Source organism: Protopterus annectens, chromosome 7.part0, assembly GCF_019279795.1.
Source record: "Protopterus annectens isolate FY-2018-M chromosome 7.part0, PAN1.0, whole genome shotgun sequence".
NCBI classification, from domain to species: Eukaryota; Metazoa; Chordata; order Ceratodontiformes; family Protopteridae; genus Protopterus; species Protopterus annectens.
Window position 1 is genome coordinate 955573619 of NC_056739.1, and position 22318 is coordinate 955595936.

Here is a 22318-nt window from a genome sequence, read left to right on the forward strand (position 1 = left end):
AGTTTTTCTTCACTCCCTCACACAGGATTGTGTTCCTGGGATGTTAACTAGACACCTTGTTTTTTCTTCCATAGGAAAAATAGATTTTTGTTTAGATCTGTTTCTAAGGTTTTCCACTAAGACTTTGGTCACTCTGAGGGAATACCTCAGGATTTTAGGTCTCATGGCATCTTTGAACCTCATGATATCCTGGCAAGACCCCACATGAGAAAGATACAGTGGTATCTGTAATCTGTTTGGCCCCAGCATCAGTACACTTTATCTTTTCAAATTCCAGTGCTAAGGTTTGTGAGAATAGAAATCTTTTGGTAGAGACAACAAATACTCTTAAATCCAGGTCTCCCCATCTCCCACCATGCTCCAAAGCAGTCATTCACTGCAGACACTTCACAATTTGCTTGGGGAGCTGCTTCAGGAGCAATAAAAGTGCAGGGGTGTGGGACACCAAGGACAGATGCTAGCACATAAATATGAAGGAGATGCTTGCCCTGATCAAGGCACTTAACTTTCTGAACCATCTTTAGTTCCCAGGACCTCTTCAAGTGGTTATAGACAATATCTTAGTAACATGGTTCATCAAGAAGTAAGGAGGAACCAAGTTGTACCCCACTTTGTAGACTAGCCATATTAGTTTGGGATATACTGTAGCTTCATAGCACAGTCTAACTCAACAGGCATCCTACATTGAATCAGAGCAAAACCGTGTGGTAGACAAACTGAGCAGGACCGGGGCAGACCCTCATCCATCAAAACTAGATTGGGGATCTTCCAAGATGTGATCCATCTGTGAGGAGTTCCTCCAATAGACCACTTGGCTTCCTCTCTGATGGCAAAATTCAGTTCCAGGACTCCATGCAAGAAGGCCTGGAAGACAGTTGTCTTTTCTTTTCTTTGGACAGGAATGTTCCTGTATGCCTTTCCACCCTTTTCACTAATATTCAAGGTACTTCTGAAGGTTCAGAAGGAATTCCACAAGATCACTGTAGTGACTCCTTTCTAGCCCATGCAACCTTGGTTCTCCTTTCTTTTGGAAATAGAGAGGGACAATTACCACAAACTTTTCTCACATAATGGATCTGCTCACACAAGAACAGGGCTGTTTGATACATCCTGACATTAATCATCTTTAGCTGACTGCCTGGATGATAAGGTCTTAATTCCTTTTAGGCATCTGTTTACTGAGGATGTGCAGCAGGTACTAATGGAAGCAAGAAAGTCAGATAGCAGAAAATCATATTTCCAAATGGATAAGATTCTCTATGTGGTGCTAACAACCTAACAAGCACCCATTCAGGGCTAGTTGTTCTCTGGTTTTACAATATTTGTGTGAGTTGCTATCCTATGGCCTTTCTTATTTCTCTATTAAGGTTCATTTATCAGCCATTATAGCATGTCTGCCCATGGAGCCTCCTCTTTCAATGCAGTCTCATGTCATAATGTTCTTGAAAGGGGTTTTGCATAAGAGACCTCCAAGAAAACTGGTGGTCCCTCATGGGATCTTTATTTTGTGTTAGTGAAGCTAACATTTGCTCCATTTGAACCAGATTGGCTGACTTGAGGTTTTTAACATGGAAAACAGTTTTACTGATTGCCGTTTCCTTTGCAAGAATGGTATCTAAGTTGCAGGCTCTTACATTGAGTCAACCCTATGTAATTTTTCATAGGGTCAGGGTTTTCTTTGCAAACTAATATTTTTTTTATTCCTAAAGTGGTATCCAAGTTTACTTTCAGTCAAACTATCTCCCCATTTTCTTTCCTGAGTCTAAAAATTAGGAAGAAAGAATACACAGTATGTTGGATGTCCACAGATAACTCAGGTACTATCTTGAAAGAGCTAAATCTTTCAGATCTCTGGATACATTGTTCATTTCTTGTGAAGATAGAAAAAAGGGACAACCTGTGTCAAAACAGATTATTTCCAAATCTATTTCCTTTTATTAAACTCACCATAACAAATCTATTCCAGGCAGGGTCAAGGCCCACTTTGCCAGGGGCTTGGCTTCTTCTATGGCTTTTTGGAAAGGGTTGGTTGTAGATGAATTCTAGAAGCTGCTAGTTGGTCCTCCATACATACTTTTACAAAACACTATAAGCTTGATTATTTCTCTAGGTCTAGATCAAGCTTTGTTAGGACCACTGTCCAGGGGCACCTGGACTCTTTTCCTTCCACCTCACAAATGTAGTTAAGCTACCCATATAGCTAAGGCTACTGCACTAGTGATCAATATAATGAACAAAGGTTAATTATGTAAGTTGAACTTACTGTGCCAGTAGAGGTTCAAATGATCACTGCTGACATAGCCATTCTCTCCTTCCATTCCCCTTCTTTTTTGGTGTTTTTTTATGCCGGGTTGTGAACATTCATTTTTGTTGTTCCTAGCATTGTCCTTTCAGAGCTCAGCCTCCCTCACTCTGCTGACAGGAAAACACTGAAGGGCTTTAGGCCAGATTTGTCTTTTAGTCAACTCAGCTCGAGCTGCTTTACAGTTTGGGCCCGTGGAAGTTGCCCCAAAGCTTTGGAAACTGGCCATTCATTATATCCCTGACAGGATATAACCCATATGGCTAATGCTATTGCAACCATGATAATTTAAACATCTATTGTTATGGTAAGTTCAGCTTACACAACTGTACTTTCATCTACTTTGCACCAGAGAGGGGAATGCTAGCAGATGCTAAGCAGACACTCACAAAGTAGATTGTATGCTGCTTTGTCTTTTACCATATGGTAACTAATTACCCGCTGTCAAATGCTGTTAAAGCTTACTCTACTTTAGGTGTAGCTAGCTCTTGTAGTTGTACTCTGAACATGTGTATTGCATACATTAGATTCATCACCACCAAGTCCTCTTTATATATTTTCTCCAAACTTTGTCTGAAGCATGACTGTCAGATTCCGTCCACATTTGCAAAGTCATTATTTAAGGACTCTGTTTAAGCTCTTTGCTTTTTTGATTCTTTGACTGCTTCTACTCCACTTTGATGGGTACTGCTTGGGATTCATTCCATCCTTCCATAGGACCCATCACAGAGGATCCCTGATATCAGATATAGCATACACAATTTTACAATAACAGTTGATTTTTGACAGTGCCTTCTTTGGTGCATCAGAAATATACTCCCTCCATACCCTTCTGGATAAGTGGCTGTTCAAACATCTGCAGCTGTTGGAAGTTCCAGCAAGTCTGGTCAGTGTGTCATTAGATATTGCAGGAAGTTGTATGCACTTATGTCCACCCTGACCTATGTTAATATAAACTGGCTGTGGGGATGTGACCATTTATGTTACTGACATAGGTCATGGTGGGCATAAGTGCATGTGCACAACTGTCTCTACACAGGGTTTTACAAGAAAAAGTACCAGGTGTTGACTGGTAGAGATAGCTACCTAAGTTTCTATAACATATCAACTAATACAACAGCAATGCATCTTTTATTGTCAGAATTCTGAGATCTGAGGGAGAAGAGTATGTGTGCGTGTTTGTGTGTGGGTGTGTGTGTAAGAGTCTGCATTTGACCTGAACACATTTGAGCATACATGTGCTCAGTTGTCAAAGTGCAGCAGTTATCTTTAACAGTCCAGCTTCTAAAAGGAGATTATATGATCTTGCCAGACCTAATTTTACTATTTTATGCAATTTAGATATAGCAGTTTTTTGTAATTATAATAATCTGTTTATTAGTTGTACTTCATCCTACCATCATGCTGCGCCATCTGGAATATTGCCAACTTGGTTCCATTACCTGACACACTTTGGGAAATTATGTAGAATTACGCTGAATATGCAACAATGAATATTTCATTGCACTTCCAGACTTGATGTGGGATTACGGAGTCTTCTCTATGGACATAGTGGCTTTGAGTGAGTACCTGTTTCTTAGCAGTTAATGGAGGTAATGGTTCCTGTAGAACCAGCATTAAAGCCTTCAGATTTTCCTTATGTGAGATGCTGCTGCCATCCCGGTGAAGAATATGGAAGGTGTGACATAGTTAAAAGAAAAAAAAAATACCAGTGATATTAGAAAACATTTTTACAAAATATTAATGATTATTTAATGACAACATTAGTAGTAAGAAAGACAATATGCTGAAAATTGTGCTTGTCTAATTTTTATCTACCTATTTATTTATTTATTTGCATTTGTGTACTGGGAAAGTCTGTCTGGGTTGGGAATTCCTTTTCAGCAGAGGCCTGGGAAGAAAAGTGCCAAAAAAGTAATAATCAGTATACACTGCAACTAATATATGTACAAATACGCAGTGCAGTTGAACACATTTAAGATACATTAGGAAAAAGAATGTTGTATAAAGCTTTTTTCATAGGGTAAGAAACATAATGGAATATTGCACAATAATAGGCGATATAGTAGCAATGACAGAAGACGTGAAACAACATGTAACATGATACTTAATGCAAATTGCAGTAGAGCATTTCACATTCTGGAAGTATTAAGAAGAGTATATTTATCACAGTAAAATAGAGCATACCAGCTTCTTTAAACAAATACAGTAAATTATTTTCTTGTATGATTTAAACTATTGAGTTGAAAGTCTGCATCAAGTCATTATAGCTATTAATTAATTGCACACAATTCTTGGATAATTTGTGATAAAACTATTACTTAAAGAAGTCCATCGTTGATCATGTTGGAAGTGGAACTCACACCATTCCTTCCTTCCTTACTTTATTGAAACAATAACATATTTTGCAGATCATAATTTAATTGTGGGCATACTACTGTTAAAAACTAAACACAGCCCAAATATTTGGCCATTTACAAATATGCACTACTAAAATTCTAATGATGTTTTATAGTTTTAAATGTTATTGACTAGTTTTGTAAATTAGACAGCTGCTGGTAAATGGTAATTCATGTATAAAAACAGACTTTCTGACTGACAATATTTGGGATATTTTTGTGTGTTTTCCAGTATTTATGGTAATGTTCAAAGCATCTGCAATATAATGAAGTTTTCTGCCCTGCAGTGTCATGCAAAAACTGTTTGTTAAGAATCAATCCCATTTGACATACATACATGAGGAGATCTTGAAACATCTGAATACTCTAGGACAGCAGGTGCCACATGCTGGGTACTTCATATTTGCCATTACATAGAAAAGAGTCAATCAGAGATAAAAATGATAGAACGAAGAACTGAAAATTGAACTAAAAAGTAATTTTACTTTCAAATGGTTTGCAAATGTAGATGTTAAGTGTGAAATGTTAGCAGTTAATGACCATAGCTGGGAGAGTTATGCACCTGCTGATAGCTGGAATATTATTATAAATGAGGTTGATTTTCTTTTTGACTACCTCATTTTTTTCCTTACAAACTCTCATTAGTTTTCTACCCACACTTTCTAAGCTTGACCCTTATATTTGAATGCACAAGACATAATACAAATTTAACTCTTCCGTGATTTCTTGCGTTTCCCTCCTGGAACAGTATGATGGATTAAGTAGAGAATAACTCAAGAATTAATGTGATAAAAATTACTTTTCTCCACTGTTGAAAATCTAAGCTGTTTTATTTTACAGATAAAATATTGTCTTATCTTTTTCTACATTACAGGTTCCAAACATTATAGACTCACTGTTGTTGTGCTGGCAAGCTTAATTCTTCAAGTCTGTTGTGTACCATCAATCTTTTTGTAATACACTCCGTAGAATGAGATCTGTGCATTAACATGTAGAAAGAACACAGCCCCCAAATCACGTTATGACTTCAACAGGAAATTTATCTCACTGTTTAGATTTTGAAACATTATTCACACTTTGCCATTTATAGGGCACTATATGCATCACTAGCCTAGCCACTCATATGTAATTACAAAAAATGTTTAGTGATCAGAATATAACATGCTATACAGTTCCAGGTATTTCAGCAAACATAGAAGTATATAAACTATGATTTCAAAACTGAAATATTTGATTGTACCTTCAGTTATAAAAGCAACAATAAGTCTAATATATACTGCTAAATGGATAATGAAGTTCTCTGTTTTATCTTAGTGCTTATTTGAAAACATATTGGTAAACAGCCGCAGCAAGTATGCCAAATGAAATTAGGCTGTTTAGAGAAGATGTAGGGGAAAAAATGTCAGAAGTTAAATACCTACCAGTTCACTTTCCATGATGAACACTTAGGTCAGTGTAAACAGAATGTTCTTTGCAGGTTTTAAGTCTGAAAATAAGGAAGCCATATTTGTTCTTTTAACTACAGTATCCACTTTACCATGCCAAAACCTCATAATATGTGCAGCATTGTTATGTGTTTAATGTATTTCTTGCTTAAATAAATTTGTGCATGGGTTTTGTTAGAAGGAATCATTTGAAAATTAATAGAAATTTTCTCCAATTTTTTTTTATTGAAAACAATACAGCCAACGTTAAACAATGTATCATCGTGTTCTTTTACATTTTCCTGCCATATGTAGTTTATCACGTTTTCATTTATCTTTGAAAACAATAAGCTTGTTTTCATATGTGTCTAGGTGTATTTTAATGGTTATTCAATGCATGTCAGAATAGACTCTGGGGACTCTGTTACCTTAAAGTGCTATATAGAATAGATTTATTTAACTGTTTATATTACTGTTAAAAGCAAATTATGGTTAAGATATCATATATAATTCATGAACCACTGAATCAAGTCAGAAAGAATGCAACTTTTAAATGCATGCACGGATGACTATTACAATATGATTCTAAAATGCTACAGATGTCATATGTTTTGTGTGTGTGTGTGTGTGTGTGTGTGTGTGTGTGTGTGTGTGTGTGTGTGTGTGTGTGTGTGTGTGTGTGCTTGTGTGCTTGTGTATGTACATGGGTGTGTCTGTAGGAAAATGATTAATCATTCTTTCTGGATAAAAAGACAGTCTTTGCTGTGAAATCAATCTTCCAGTACAACAGTGCAAGACAAGCAGTGAGGTTTCTGGTCTGCTGTGTTACCCTTGAGACCTGCAGGAAGCCTAACATAAAAATGAGCCTCTATATCAATTTGAAGCAAACCTAATCTTTGTGATCATGGCTGTGGTCTAAATCTATTAGAACTGTACGAATTCAGTGTCCTTGATATCACTGAGGGATGACCCGAATAGAGAGCAATAAACCTGCGTATTGTTAATTCAAATTTAGAGATATGTGCTTAGGAAGTGAAACAGACAGAAAATGTTTTGTGCCTGGCTCCAAACAGACAAAGAACCTATACAAAATGACAGGTGCATTTTTAGAAAAAGAAAGTCTATAATGTTTTTTCATTTAGCAGGTGACAGTTTGTCCCAAGATAATACAAGCTTAAGGGGCCAGAACAAGCACGATTATTAAAGCCCTGTGGCTGTTTAGTTCACACAAATTGAATCCATTCATAGGCTGCAGGGCTTTTAAAATTCAGAGAAGTGTTGAAATAAATTAGCATGTAAAGTGATTTTTATATATGCAGGCTTGTAGCTACCAAGACTGAAGTAAAAAAAAAAAAATCTCATTACTTATCTAATAAAAAATGGTTACCCTCCAATTCTCAGTTTGCTGCTCTTGATATATACTGGTCTGCATATGAATTATACAATTTGATGTAGCTTTCGTAAGACAGACCTTATTGGACTGACAAGGATCTTTTGCATTTTATTTTCATTCTTTTCCAGGATAACTGACTTGGGAAACATCAAGAGAAGACTGTATTTGTCAACTGTCCACAAGGAGCTGTTAATGACCCCTCTGCACGCAAAAATACCTCTTTCTGTTATTAAGCGCAAAATAGTAGGTTTTTAAAAATTCTTGTTTTTCACAGAGGCATATTCTGTAATTCATATATAGTATATTTATTTTTGAACCAGGGCTTTAGCAAGTCAGTATGGTATTCATATATATATATATATATATATATATATATATATATATATATATATATATATATATGTGTGTGTGTGTGTGTGTGTGTGTATATATATATATATATATATACATACATACATACACACACACACACACACACACACACACACACACACATGCACACACACATATACATACATATATAAACTATAGGTATATAAATACACACAGTCAGTGTGTATTTCTCTGTCTAAAATCTTATACTTGTTTCCCAATGCTGTTGCCTTACAGCAGTTTAAATTAGCAGGTATTCCTGTATAAGTATGTTGAAATACGAGGCCTATAAAAATATTCATGTTTCAATCATTGTGATTGTCATTTTTGTTTTTCCACAGGCTTTTTTTTCCCCAAAATCTCTTTATTTCAATTTTCTTTTTTTTTTCAAATAATAACAACATACAGTTTTGTCCTTTAAGTATCTACTTTCTTTACTTACTTCTTTGCCTAATTGCCCAAATGGTGTCAAATTGTATGGATTAGATTTAGTAATGCCACCAAGATCCTGTTAATAATCCAGATCCTATCCTGTTTTCAGTTGCATATTAACGCTTTTAACAGGTTTTCAAGATATGGGCCCAGGGTAAGTCAACATTTCCAAGTATTAGCTGTTTTTATTTCCTGAGTATAGAGGATTTGTATGCAAAGTATAGCATCTAGTTTGTCACAAAGTCAGTGTGTGGCAAAGGTCTTGAGTCTTTAGTTAATGGTTCTTAAAAATCATTCTAGGAAACATTTGGAAAGCCAAGTACCTCAAATGAAAGGGACAATAAGAATTTCAGGTGAAAATGTTGGCTGTTGCTGTAGACACTGTGAGAAAACTACAAATACTATCTCCATCAGAAAAAAGAAATCATAATCCATACTTTTTTCATGACTTACCTTCTTTAGTAACATTTTTGTACTGAAGATGATAGTAGGTGGGGGCATTGTACCCCATTTTTCGGAATAACTCAGTAGTGTTGAGACAGTATCTGGGACACTACTATTTCTCATTACTGTTACATATCTAAATATCTCTAACCAGTGTCCAGCTATGTGAGGGAACAGACTGAGAACATTCTGTGAATTATGTGTTCCTCACATTAAAAGCTAAAGCTACTTGAAATGCTTCTTACTTTGTTAGAGAATCTAAAAAGGAGAGAGTGAAATGAAAATACGCTAGCTTATTAGCAGTTATTAGGCATCAACTGATGTTGCCACTCAGATCAAGTGTTGGAGAAACAAAATAGTTAGGCTTAGCATGCGTCACAGATTAGTGAAAAATGCTCAAGTATTTTACTCAGTCTGGCCTCTATAGCTCTAATATGTTACATCATCATGTCTTCATTTTATTTCCTGTAGGCATTACAGAAGTGTTATCGCTTTATTGGTCTCAGCAGTCCTCATATTTCTTTTTAATGGCCAGAAACTAGCCATTGTAAGCAAACATCAAGTCATCAGACATATGCTTGCAATGTAATGTTCTCTAGATATATGTCTCTCTGTCCTTGAAGGGTAGTGCTAATAGAAGGGGGACTAGGATTACTGAGACATATTCCTAGCTAATTAAGTAAACTGACTTTATTTATTCCATTCTTTTGAAATAGCTGTCATGGCAATCTTTTTTTTTTTCATCTGTCTATACACTCTTTTTGTAAACTGCTGGAACATCAGAGCAATAAGAAAGATGTGGAGCAAAACAATGTATTTTTACTTTTTTAATTTGTGTTTGTTTGCTAGGAAAGTTACCTATCCATAAGGCCTGATTTCACCCATAGTCCTCCAGATACACAAATAGTAATAAAGCATAACTAATTAAGTTGCAGCACTCTGAAATGCAGTCAGTAAGAATAGATTATCTAAGGTTCAAAAAGCAAGGCATTGCATATCTAAATGTTTGTAATGAAAATGTAACACAAATATTAGCAGCTGAAAGCAGAAGTTAGTATCGCTTGAATTGCCATATATTCGGCACCTACTAAAATAATGTATACAAGTATATAAATTGTATATACCACAAACAAAGCTGCTTGGAAGGTTAGGCACTGGTAGGAAGGTATAATGGAGACTCAGAAGGTAGGCATACAAGGATAAGGTAGATGGACTATGAATAAGAAGTGCTGGTGGTTTTAAGTAACTGCAGAGGATATGTAAACAGTGGCTTGTAACTCTGTTAGTGAGATGACTGCCGAGGGTCTTCATAAAGACTTTATACGTGCCAATGTTATATACATCTGTAGGCAATGAGTCCAGCAGTTTTGTTCGGAAAATGGAGAAAGCAAGGGTGGAGAATGATAAGTTATTGACTGGCTGAGCTAGTAGAAGTCACTACCTGAAGATGAATGGAGAAAGCATGGGGTGGGGTTGACTGACAATTTATTACGAAGTTGTAAGGGTATGTCAGTATTAAGAGTTTTGTATAAGACAGTGGAGGCAGAGATCAGAATTTTTTTTTAACATGTTTATTAAACATGACGTTCAAAATGACATAGGTACACATACAGTAATAAAAAACAATACTAACATTAATTTTATTTTCATGCAGTATACCTTTTAATAATTTTCATTCAGTCCAAGCTTACATAAATTTCTCAATTCCTGTTTTTCTTTAAATTTCACTGCTCCTCCTCCTCCTGCGTCCTTAACACTATTCTGCACATATTGTTCCAAGAAATTCCATTTAGATTTTTGTAATTTGCTCCTTCCCTTTTCAGAAGATCACAGTTCCAGTTCTTTTATATTCTTTACAATATTCAATACTTATGATCGGCATGTTCGTAAACAGTAAACCAGTTGGCAAAGTTAGGGTAGGTACCCTACCTGCTTGTCAAAAATATTTTTCAGTAGAGACATGAACCTGGGTCCCAGCTTCTTGTTTGTTCCCTCTCCAGTCTGCAAGAGGAGGAAGGTTATATGGAAGGATTTAGTCATGGATTTGGAGTGACTGATTTGCCCTTACCTGGGACAGAAGGATGAAGCATGGTTTGAAAGGGTCTGTAGATCCTTTAGGTTCTTGTTGCAAGAGTAGGCAAGTAGTGTGATACCATACTCAAGGTGTGATTTATTTATTTAAATAAAATAAATCATGTTGGACCAAGAATTTATGTATGGATATATCCATTTACTAGCTTTAGTTTACTAGGAAAATCCATCTTATCAAAGCCCCTTTTCAGCAAAGGCCTGGAAAGAAAAACACTCCACATTACATACATTGGAATGAGCTAACAGTAAAAATATGTTTGAAATACTCATGATTATATAACTTAACAGGCAGTTACTATGTTACATATTACATGTTACTCTATAACTTAACAGGCAGTTACTGTGTTACATATTGTATGCTACTCTCAAACACAGATATAGAATATAGTATATAGAGCATATAAAAACTACAACAACAGAACTTTCAGAATTATTTTACAGTGATTGTACTACTCACATTGTAATAATAGCATACAGACGGCAGATAAGGCACATGCATATTTTATTTAAATGTTTGATTTGACTGCATGAGGAGGGAATTTGTAATATGGTACAAGGGCAACATTGTTAAACTGTCAGTATAATTTCATTAGGATTGCATATTACGGAAGGAATAATATTACAAGTGACTGACCATTTGACAGATATATCTTTAAGGAGATTTTTAAATTGCAGATAATATGATATTTTTCTGATATTTGCTGGGATCAAGTTCCACAGTTTAGCAACATATAGAAATAATAGAATAGACAAGTCTCCATTATTATTTTTATATTGTTGAGTGACTACCAAGTTTTGTAGTGAGCACAGTTCTCTCAGGTGTGTATCACTTTAATAACTAGCTGGTGGTAGGGCATCTCTCTGGGCTATAGAGAATGTGAACAGTCTTAATAAGACAGAAGGCTAGTAGGTTAGCCAGTTAAGGGAGTGAGGTGCTACACAGGTATGTCTTCAGTTAATATCATTACTTGCAAAATTGGCAATTTTATCATTAAATTGATATATTTGCTATATATTGCTGTGCAAATACATGTGTTTCTCACTGGGCCTCCACTGAAAATTGGCTTCGTTCCAAGTTGGACTTTTCCCGATAAACAATTGTTAATAAATAAATAAGTAATGTTACATTAATAAATAAGTAAATACATTTTAGTTGGCAGAGAGTACTATAGATTAGTGAAAACTAATGAAGCATAGGAAGTACATAGGTCTGAGCTATAGTCTTACTTTTATATCCTGTTAGAAATTATTTCATTTTAGTTACAACTCCTGGTTTATGGTTAGCTTTTTGAACTGCACATTGGATGTGGTGATTAAATCCTAATCTGTTGTGTACTGTCACACCCAAAAGTTTTGCATTTTGTACTAATTCTGTTCTACTATTATTGACTGATATTATTAAATCACAATAGCTTGATTGTTGGGTTGGAGATGAAAATACCATCAGATTAGTTTTGTTTGAATTTAGGTTGCTCCAATCAGATTTTATTTATGTGTTTATTTTATTTATTTTTACATTTTTTGACTGGGATAGTCCAACTGGATACATGCCCATTTTCAGCGGAGGTCCAGGGAGAAAAGCTCCATACATACATACATACATACAGAAAAACTGTTACATTAAACAAGTTAAAGCACTGTTACAGATATTCATTCTGCTTTATATATATATATATATATATATATATATATATATATATATATATATATATATATGATTTGTTATAGTGTAACAATTAAGAAGCAATGTAGGGGTGGCCAAAACTTTCTGTTTTTGCAAAGGATTGCTGCAGGACATCTTGGGACTGTTTGACTGAAGAGGCAGAATATATTAGTGATTGCAGAATGTATTGCATAATGGGGCTCTATATCACTTCAAGGAAACGGCTGAAGATCGAACACCATATGTTCGAACTTCTAACATCAAAGTGCAAAAACATTGAAGTCTTAGAACAGCGATTTTTTTCCCAGGGAAAAAAATTGCTGTTTCAAGAAACATACACACAACACAAGCACACCAAAAAAAACAGCAATCCACACACACACTTAAAATCCTACATCTAACCCTACACTAAACTGTGCATACACTATCTATCCACTTACCTTAACCCAACCCTAGCCTCATGGTCCGTCACTATCGCACACTCACGTGACCCACGCCCTAACCCTAACTCACCTATCCCGCCCTAACCCTAAAGTCCGTCACTATCGCATACCCACCTTACCCGCGCCCTAACCCTAACTCACCTAACCCATGCCCTAACCCTAATGTCCGCACAATCACACACTTACCTGAACCCGACCCGTAACTTTCCACCACAGCGCTGAATATAGCGAAGCCACAGAAATGGCCCACCGAATTATTTCCCTGAGAAAGGATTTGATGTTCTGCGGCTTCGCGATAATCAGATGTTAAGTTGTCAAACTCGCCTTCATTCTTGCTGGATGGGTTCGGCTCCGACTTGGCACTTGCTAAGCTCGAGAGCTAATTTTACCAGCCCGAGGCAACCCTATATCCCATGATGCAAGGCGTGACTACCTCAGATCTCGTTTGCCGCTTCGCGAAGAGGTCTCTTTTTACCAGCTCAGGTAAAGTTTTTTGGATTATACAGAGTTAGAGTATTTTTTCCCCTATTTTTCTAGGCTTCACTATAGTGTTAGCGCTATTGTATTAGATATTCTTTTACCCTATATTCCCTTTTTCTTCCTTACATAAGGATAATTTTTCTCCCTCAGGCCTTAAGCCTCCCTCCCAGTTTCCTGTCAGGAGAGTGTCTGTGTTTTTCAGTTTTCTCTCAGATAACTGTGTGACTGTTGTGTGTCTGTGTGTTTTTTGTGGGCATACTATGTCTAAGGAAGTGAAGGTCTCAGGCTTCAAGAAGTGTGACTCGTGGTGTCAGAAGATGTCTCTGACAGATGGTCACACTTCTTGTGTGTACTGCCTGGGGCCTTTACACCTGCAGGACTCCTGTGCTATTTGTCACTCCTTTAGCCAGAGAGTCCTGCAGGAACGTAGAAACAAGCTGATTCTACGTGACTTGTTGTTCTCCGACCAAGACTGGGTCGGCTAAACCCTCTAAGCCACCTAAAGCCCAGGCTGTGGTGCTTAAGCCTTTGGTGGTGGCTCCGACTGGAGCCGATCTTTCCACATTGGAGGTTGTGGTATCGGCTCCTTCTGGCTCCGATACACAAGTACCTATGACTATGTCGGCTCCGGCTGGAGCCGACACATCTTTAACCAGCATTGGAGCCGATAAGCCTTCGGCTCCATCTGGAACCAAAGGGTCTTCGGGTCTGATGGCTCCGTCCAAGAAGAGATCTCGGTCCCCTTCCCTGGAGTCGATTCGTTCGGCTCTGGGATCTCCTCTACTTTCGGAGCGGAGCCATCGGAGCCGATCTTCAAGGTCTTCCAGGCTATCAGACCATGATTTAGAGAGGGTGGTAAGTAGACTGTTGAAGTCACAGGCACTAGCCCAAATGCTCCATAGCCCGTCTCAACAGATGACTGCTATTTCTCATCCCCCTGAAATTCCTCCTCCGACTCTCCTTCAGAGTTCGGAGCCGGAGCTTCTCGGAGCGGTGACCGTGGGTGCGCCGGAGCCGATACTTCCCCTTTCGGCTCCGTCGTCTTCGACTCCGATCTCTTCCATGAGACCTTCCTTGGAGGGATCCGGTCGTCGGGTCTCCCTTGTCGGCTCCGAGGGGGCTAGTGGCATCGGACCCTTGTCCGACCCCGCTCTCCCTCTTGGAGCTTCGGCATTGGTGAGCTCGGCACCGACATCGGCCTCGGAGCCTTCCTTTTCGGTGGGACCAGGGATTCCTGTTTCTTCGGAGCGGGAGTCTTCTGGCCTCCCTGGGAGGGGAGCCTTCGAGGTGATGAGGAGTGTTCTAGCCCCGGAGCTGAGTCAGCGGTCTATTCCATTAGCTCCTCCCTCTTCGGTGCCTGTTGATGTCTCTTGCCATTCTCTTGCTCCCGGACCCAGAGATCCATCACCTCAGGTTTCCCCATTGGGAAGAACTTCCTCTTCCGAGGTTTCTCCTGATCCTGTGGGAGAACCCCCGCGTAAGAGGACGTGCAAGAGGAAGCACACAGACTCCCCTGAGTCTACGACATCAGATACCGACTTAGATGAGTCGGAGGGTTCCCCACGGTGCCCCTTTGAGGATGTCTCTTTTTCAGACATCCTGGAACTCCTTAAGCAGAGGGGGAATTGGCCTTCCATTGACCCCTCCAAGGATGAGTCGGTATACCTGGAGGCTTTTGGATCTCGACCCTCCACCTCCTGGGTGTCTCCGCCTTTCGACCCGCTCATGCAAGTGGTGGCTCGGAAGGTGTGGACGGCCCCGGATTCTGTGGAACCAGTCCCCAGGAGGCCCTCTAAATTTATCACGGCCCCTTCAGACAAACAGTTTCTTACCAAAGGTGTCCCGGTTGATACCATGGTGGTGGCGGCGGCCACTAAGAAGGAACTTGCTGATCCTTCCGTACCTGTCCATCCTCCTAACAAGGACTCTAGGACCATGGATAGGTATGGTAAGCGGATTTTTCTTCAGCGACCTTTGCTATGCGTTCGCTGATCTATCTCTGTCACTTTACCAGGCTTCAGAGAGACATTCTCAAGGAACTAGGTGAGGTGGTTCAGGATCCATCAGCTGCGGGGGCTCAAGAAAAGATTGCCTCACAGCTAGGAATCCTAAATTCTATAACTAACTCCTCCATGTGGCTCATCTCTTATGCAGCCGATGGAGCGAGTAGAGCCGCAGGCACAGGAGTGGCACTTAGGCGTCAGGCCTGGATGCGGCTTTGTAATTTTGCAGATCCCTTTAAGGCATCCTTCACTAATACGCCCTTTGATGGTTCGGCTTTGTTTGGACCTCAGGTGAAGGACACATTGACCAGGTGTGAGCAAGACGGCAAGACTCTTTCTGCCGTAGGAGTCCATTTCTCCACCCCTTCAAGACCCTATCCAAAAGGGCAGAAGGGAGGGAAAATGTGGTTTCATAAATCTCAGGGAGTCACGCCTGACACACGTGGTCAGTTTACCCCCAGAGGCAGAGGGGGCAATAACAATAGACGCCACCCTAGGGGCAGAGGGGGTCCGCAGAATCAGGGTAGCAGGGAGCCTCTCTCTGATAAACCCTTCCAGCATCCCTGAGGTGTTGCCCGACTGTCCACCCTTGGAGGCAGTCGGGGGAAGATTGTCGCTGTATCCAGTAGCCTGGCATTCCCTATCTCAAGACAAATGGGTACAGTCGATCATATCCGAGGGATACAGTATTCCTTTCGAGAGATATCCCGTTCCTCATCAGTCCCTTCCAGACGTTTCAACCGGTCTAAGGGAATTGGCAAAGCTGGAGGTATCAAAGCTCCTAGCAAAAAGAACCGTCCAACTAGTTCCAGCAGACCAAGTAGGATCCGGCATCTACTCAAGATTCTTTTTGGTCCCCAAAAGGACGGGAGATTGGAGACCAATTTTAGACCTCAGCAAACTAAACAAGTTTGTCAAGAAGGCAAGATTCCGGATGGTCACGCTTCAGTCCATTCTACCCTTTTTGGGCAAGGACAACTGGATGTGCTCAATAGACCTTCAGGACGCGTACTATCACATAAAAATTCACAGGTGCTCCAGAAAGTTTCTCCGCTTTCGGCTGGGGACCAGTCATTTTCAATTCAGAGCCCTGCCCTTTGGCCTCACTACAGCCCCCAGAGTGTTTACCAAATGTATGGCAGTGGTCATGGCTCATCTGAGACGTCAAGGATTCCAGGTGTTTCCGTACCTAGACAACTGGCTCCTCTCTGCCACCACCAGGCATCAACTTCTCAAGGCCAGAGACTACACCCTTCACATCTGCAACCAATTGGGGATTTCAGTAAACTTCGAAAAATCTTCTCTGTCGCCTTGCCAATCTATTACCTTTATAGGCGCAGAATTAGACACTGTCAGGATGTCAGCGAGACTCACAAACCAAAGAATTCTGGACATCCAAAAGTATGCTCAATCATATTACTCAACAAGAGAATCAGGGCCAGATTTGTCCTGAAGGTTCTAGGTCTTATGGCTGCGGCCATTGTTCTACTGCCGTTAGCCCGCTTCCACATGCGTCTTTTGCAGTGGATGTTGTTCACCCAGTGGTCATTCCAGCAGCTCCCCATGCGACACGAGATATTTGTGACACAATCGTGCAAGAGTCATCTAACCTGGTGGATGTCTTCCCCGCAACTCCATCAGGGCCGACTGTTTGTTCCCCCAGTCCCGGTTGCCACAGTCACTTCGGATGCCTCTCTGATTGGGTGGGGGGGGGGCATTGTCAGGGCAGGATGGTCCATGAGACTTGGCAACCAATAGAATACCATCTGCACATAAATGTCCTAGAGATGAGAGCAGTGCTTTTAACGTTGCAGGCCCTCAACGACTTTCTTCCTTTAGGGTCTATTGCAGTTCAGACGGACAATATGTCCGTGGTCTGGTATATCAACAAGCAGGGCGGGACCAGGTCCTACCCACTGTGTTGAGAAGCTCTCAGACTTTGGCAATGGGCAATCTCCTCTCATCGGTTTCTGATAGCAACGCACATCCCCGGGAAATCCAACCTCTTAGCGGACAGGCTGAGCAGAGCTATTCTCATGCCACACGAGTGGTCTCTCAAACAATCGGTAGTGGACGAGATTTTTCAGAAGTGGGGCGTTCCTTGCTGCGACCTTTTTTCTACACCCCAAAACAGCAAATGCCTAGACTTCTTCACTCTCTTTCCTCTACCAGGCCATCCCCTGAGAGACGCTCTAACCCAGGATTGGTCCCGGGGACTTCTTTATGCTTTTCCTCCATACCCACTTATTCCTCAAGTAATTCAGAAAGCTACCATATTGAGAGCCAAATTGATTCTCATTGCCCCTTACTGGCCTCGACAAATTTGGTTTCCGTCCCTGCATCGTCATCTCGTGGTACAGCCTTGGCATCTGGACCCAGTTCCAGATCTTCTGACCCACCATTCGGGTCAACTGCATCGATCCATTCCTTCCCTCAGCCTCAATGCTTGGTTGCTCCACTTCCTTCCTTAGCCAGGCTTCCTATGATCTCTGACCCTGTTAGAGAGATCATAGTAGCTTCTCTAAAGTCCTCTACTAGAAGGATTTATGCTAGTAAATGGCAACGTTTTTCCTTCTGGGCAAAGTCTAGAGACTTAGATCCCTTTACTGCTCCTGTGCATTCAGTCTTGGAATTCTTAGCTGAGATTTTTCAATTGGGTTCTTCTCCATCTACAGTTAAGGTTCAATTGGCAGCTATCTCAAATTTTCATGCAGGCTTAGCGGATCAAAATATTATGTCCCACAAGCTTTGCAAAGCTTTACTGAGAGGGATATTTCTCCTAAAACCTCCTATCAAAGATCCCCCTCCGCAATGGGATTTAAATTTAATGCTGGCATCCTTGATACTACCCCCCTTTGAACCGGCTGCTTCATGCTCATTGAAGCTTCTTTCCTGGAAGACAATTTTTCTAGTTGCTGTTACTTCAGCCAGAAGGGTGTCTGAACTTCAGGCTCTCTGTGTCCGTTCCCCATATTTGGTTTTCCACAAAGATAGGGTATCATTAAGAACCAATCCATCCTTTTTGCCCAAGATTGCTTCCCAGAAGAATATCAACCAATCTATTGATTTGCCAGTCTTTTTCCCTAATTATTCTAAAAAGGCGGAACAAAAACTTTACTGTTTGGATGTCCATCGTCAACTCAGGTATTACTTGGACAGAACTAAACAATTCAGGAAATCTGATCAACTGTTTCTTTCTTATGCAGAAAACAGGTCTCCAAAGTGACCCTATCCAGATGGCTGTCTTCTATCATTTCTTATGTTTATCTTCTTAGGGGCAAGCAACTGCCCTCGAAACCAAAAGCACATTCTACCAGGAGCCTAGCCACTTCCACAGCTTTTCAAGATAGGCTACCTATTGACACCATTTGTGCAGCAGCCACTTGGGCCACTCCTCACACCTTTGTTTCTCATTACAAATTGGACTTGGCCTCCAGGGACAGGGCCAGGTTTGGTTCCACAGTTCTCAAGAGTCTGTTCCTTTGAGCCACCCAGGATAGAGGTGCTAGGGACGCGGTCCCATCCAGCAAGATTGAAGGCGAGTTTGACAACTTAACATTTAGAAGTTATGTACCTACCATAACGTTCCATGTTAGTTGTCTTCTCTCGCCTTCTTAAAGGCCCTCCCTCCTTCCCCCTAGCCTGGACAGACCTTGAAGTTGTACTCTTTTTCTGGGTTTAGTTCACTCTTTCCATGAGCTCCCAGTAGGAAGTGTCACTACTGTTACTGGGTTTTGACCTGGTTTCTTCTACATTTAGTTTGTCTTCTTCCTTGTGAAGAAGTTTTTATGGCAGGGTTTTTTCTTGTAGCTACCAAACGAGATCTGAGGTAGTCACGCCTTGCATCATGGGATATAGGGTTGCCTCGGGCTGGTAAAATTAGCTCTCGAGCTTAGCAAGTGCCGAGTCGGAGCCGAGGATCGGCTCTGAACCCATCCAGCAAGAAAGAAGGAGAGAGAAGACAACTAACATGGAACGTTATGGTAGGTACATAACTTCTAATTTTCGAACGTCACATTTCAAACATATGGTGTTCGAACTGCTGACGTTTCGATGAACTTATAGGAACCCGCATAATGGCCTGCAGAGATGAGGTACTAAGACATCTTGCCACAACTATGTAGTATTAAGCTAATTTTAGCTTTACTTCTATTGAGGTGTGATGAGAAGTTTATGTAAGGGTCACGTGTGAGACCTAGATGTTTGGCAGAATGGAGGTGTTCACTATTTTGGCTGTTGAACATTAGTGGAGCGATTAGGGGAGGAATGATCTTCAGTCTTTGCAGAGTGCCAAAGAACACCAATTTGGTATTTTTACTGTTAATTGTTAGCTGTTTTTCTATAAGCCATGGGTGCAGTTGGTTGAGAACTGGCAAAAGTTTATGTAAAGTAGTTTTATGGCTTGTAGCAGAAGCAAATGCTAGATCATTAGCATAAAGTACAAGGATGACTAGCTGGACATCTGAGGGACAGAGCCTATGAAGACTATCAAGAGAATGGGGGCAAGGAGTAGCACATCTTATGTACTGTTGTGTGGAATCCATGTTGTTATATTATACATAGCATTTCCTGTTGAAAAGGTAGTTAGAGATCCACTGAACCGCTGAAGAGTGGAGGGGCCAAAGCAGGACTGTGTGAGGGAGTTGATGAGGAGGGTGTAAATAAGTCAAATACTTTAGTGAAATCAATGAACAGAGCTCCAGTAAAACTGAATTTAGCAAAATGAAGTGGTCTTTGTTGGTGTTTTTAAGTATTGTGTCTATCAGTGTATGTAGGACCCTATCACTAACTGCTTTACAGCTTGAAGAAGATGGTATATTCAGTGGTTAGGGTGCCAAACCTTCAGTTGCCATCAAACTGAGATATTCAAGTGATTGACATTCGGCTAATGCTTCTTCAGGGGTGGGCAGATGAGTACCAGGTTGGGGACTACTTTTCATTTTGTCAGTTTTTGTAAGGAAAAGTGTATCTTTTTTGTCAAAATGTGCTGCTAGGGTGTGTGTGGTTATCACCAAAACAATTTCTGTCAGTTTAGTCAAGAGGTAGGATTTACTTACCAAGGCACCACTACCTGCTTGTCAGAAACATGAGCCTGGGTCCCGGCTTCTCGGTTGTTCCCTCTCCAGGCTGCAAGAAGAGGAAGGAAGAAGAAAGTTATATGGGAGGATTTAGTCTTGGTTCTGGAGTGACTCTGATGTGGCCTTACCAGGTTCCTCTGACCACTCATCAGTTTCTGGTGTTGTTCGTTATGAAGCCACTGGGTTCATATTAGCTTGTCAAACACTCAAAAGAGTAAATGCTCTTTGATCGACAGCTAATAGATGAAACCATAAAAAGTTGAATGGCCTGAACAGCGATTTATTTCCCAGGGAAAAACATAGCTGTTCCACCCAAAAAAAAAAAAACAAAACAAATAAATCCACAAACAAAATAAAATGGAGGGCTTTGCCCTGGGGAAAAAAATCACTGTACCAGCCGTTTGACTTTTGTGGTTTCGTTTATTAGCTGTCGATCAAAGAGCATTTGCTCTTTTGAGCGTTCGACAAGCCAATAGGAACCCGAAGCCACTAAAGACCGAGAGTTCAACTGCTGAATCCTACAGTAAGGCACTGTACGACCACATCCACTCATGCATGAATCGTGCCATCCCAAATAGAACCAAAATGCTCTCATCCAAAAAAAGGAAGCCAATCTGGTGGTCCCCTGCCATAAACAAACTTTACAACAAAAGGAAGAAACTTTTGCAGAAAAGAGGAAAATCCCAGGATGCAAAAAACTCACTTACTAGCCTCAGTAAAAAACTGAGATGCCTCATAAAATCCTCCAAAGCTAGTTACGAAAATAAAATTGCCAAAGATTCCAAAGACAACCACAAAGCATTCTATAACTATGTCAAGAATCTAAATGGCAATGCTCAGATCTGCTCTGAGCTAAAACAGAATGGCATTAAATATACTGATCCAAAGGATATTGCCAATATCCTGGCAGATCGATTCAATGCCAACTTCACCCCCCTCTCACCCCCTAAATGGCCCATCTCAATACCGGAAGATTGCCAAATTCCAGTAATAACGGCCACACAGGTAAAAAACGCACTCCCTAAAGCCAAGAATACAGCATCCATGGGACCAGATGACATCCCGGGCTGTGTACTACATGAACTACAATATGAACTGGCACCTCACCTAAGTGTCATGTTTAATCATAGCCTCACCTCAGGTTTCGTGCCCACTGAGTGGCGCAGAGCTACAGTTATCCCAATCCACAAGGGGGAATCCACCTTGGATCCCGGAAACTACCGTCCCATCAGTCTGACAAGCCTTATCTGCAAGGCCATGGAGCATATTATCATGGAACTTATAAACAAAGACATTGGCAACCTTCAAACACTGGACCCCACCCAGTTTGGGTTTGTGAAGGGCGATCTTGTCTCCTGAACCTGATTGACTTCTTTGAATCAGTCTCCAGAGCCATGGACAAGGGTAAGGTGGTCCACACAGCCTATCTAGACCTTGCCAAAGCCTTTGACACCATCCCCCACTCTGGAATCATAGATAAACTTACTAAGTTGGGCATTAATCCGTATGTCACCCAATGGGTTGCTAAATGGCTTACTGATAGAACCCACACTGTAAAAGTAGCCAACTCCAAATCCAGCTCCAGACAAGTGACAAGTGGAGTACCTCAGGGTTCAGTCCTGGGGCCGCTCTTGTTTGGCATCTACTTCTCTGAAGTACAGGTTAACACTAAGGGACTCTGGCTAACAAAGTTTGCAGATGACTGCAAACTGGGAGCCATTATTGAATCCCCAAATGATGTGGATACTCTACAAAAGGGCCTTACAGAAACAGATGCTTGGTGCCAGAGCCATG

The 22318-nt window shown here is 40.5% G+C and overlaps 1 protein-coding gene across 1 annotated transcript in view; it reads left to right on the forward strand.

Annotated features, from left to right (window-relative positions):
* The window catches only part of CFAP20DC (CFAP20 domain containing), a 2639303-nt gene that overhangs the window by 890430 nt on the left and 1726555 nt on the right, over nucleotides 1-22318 (forward strand). The window contains exon 6 of the mRNA XM_044076355.1: nucleotides 7647-7761. Within this exon, the coding sequence (XP_043932290.1) occupies nucleotides 7647-7761 (115 nt within the window). The remainder of the gene's footprint in view (nucleotides 1-7646; nucleotides 7762-22318) is intronic.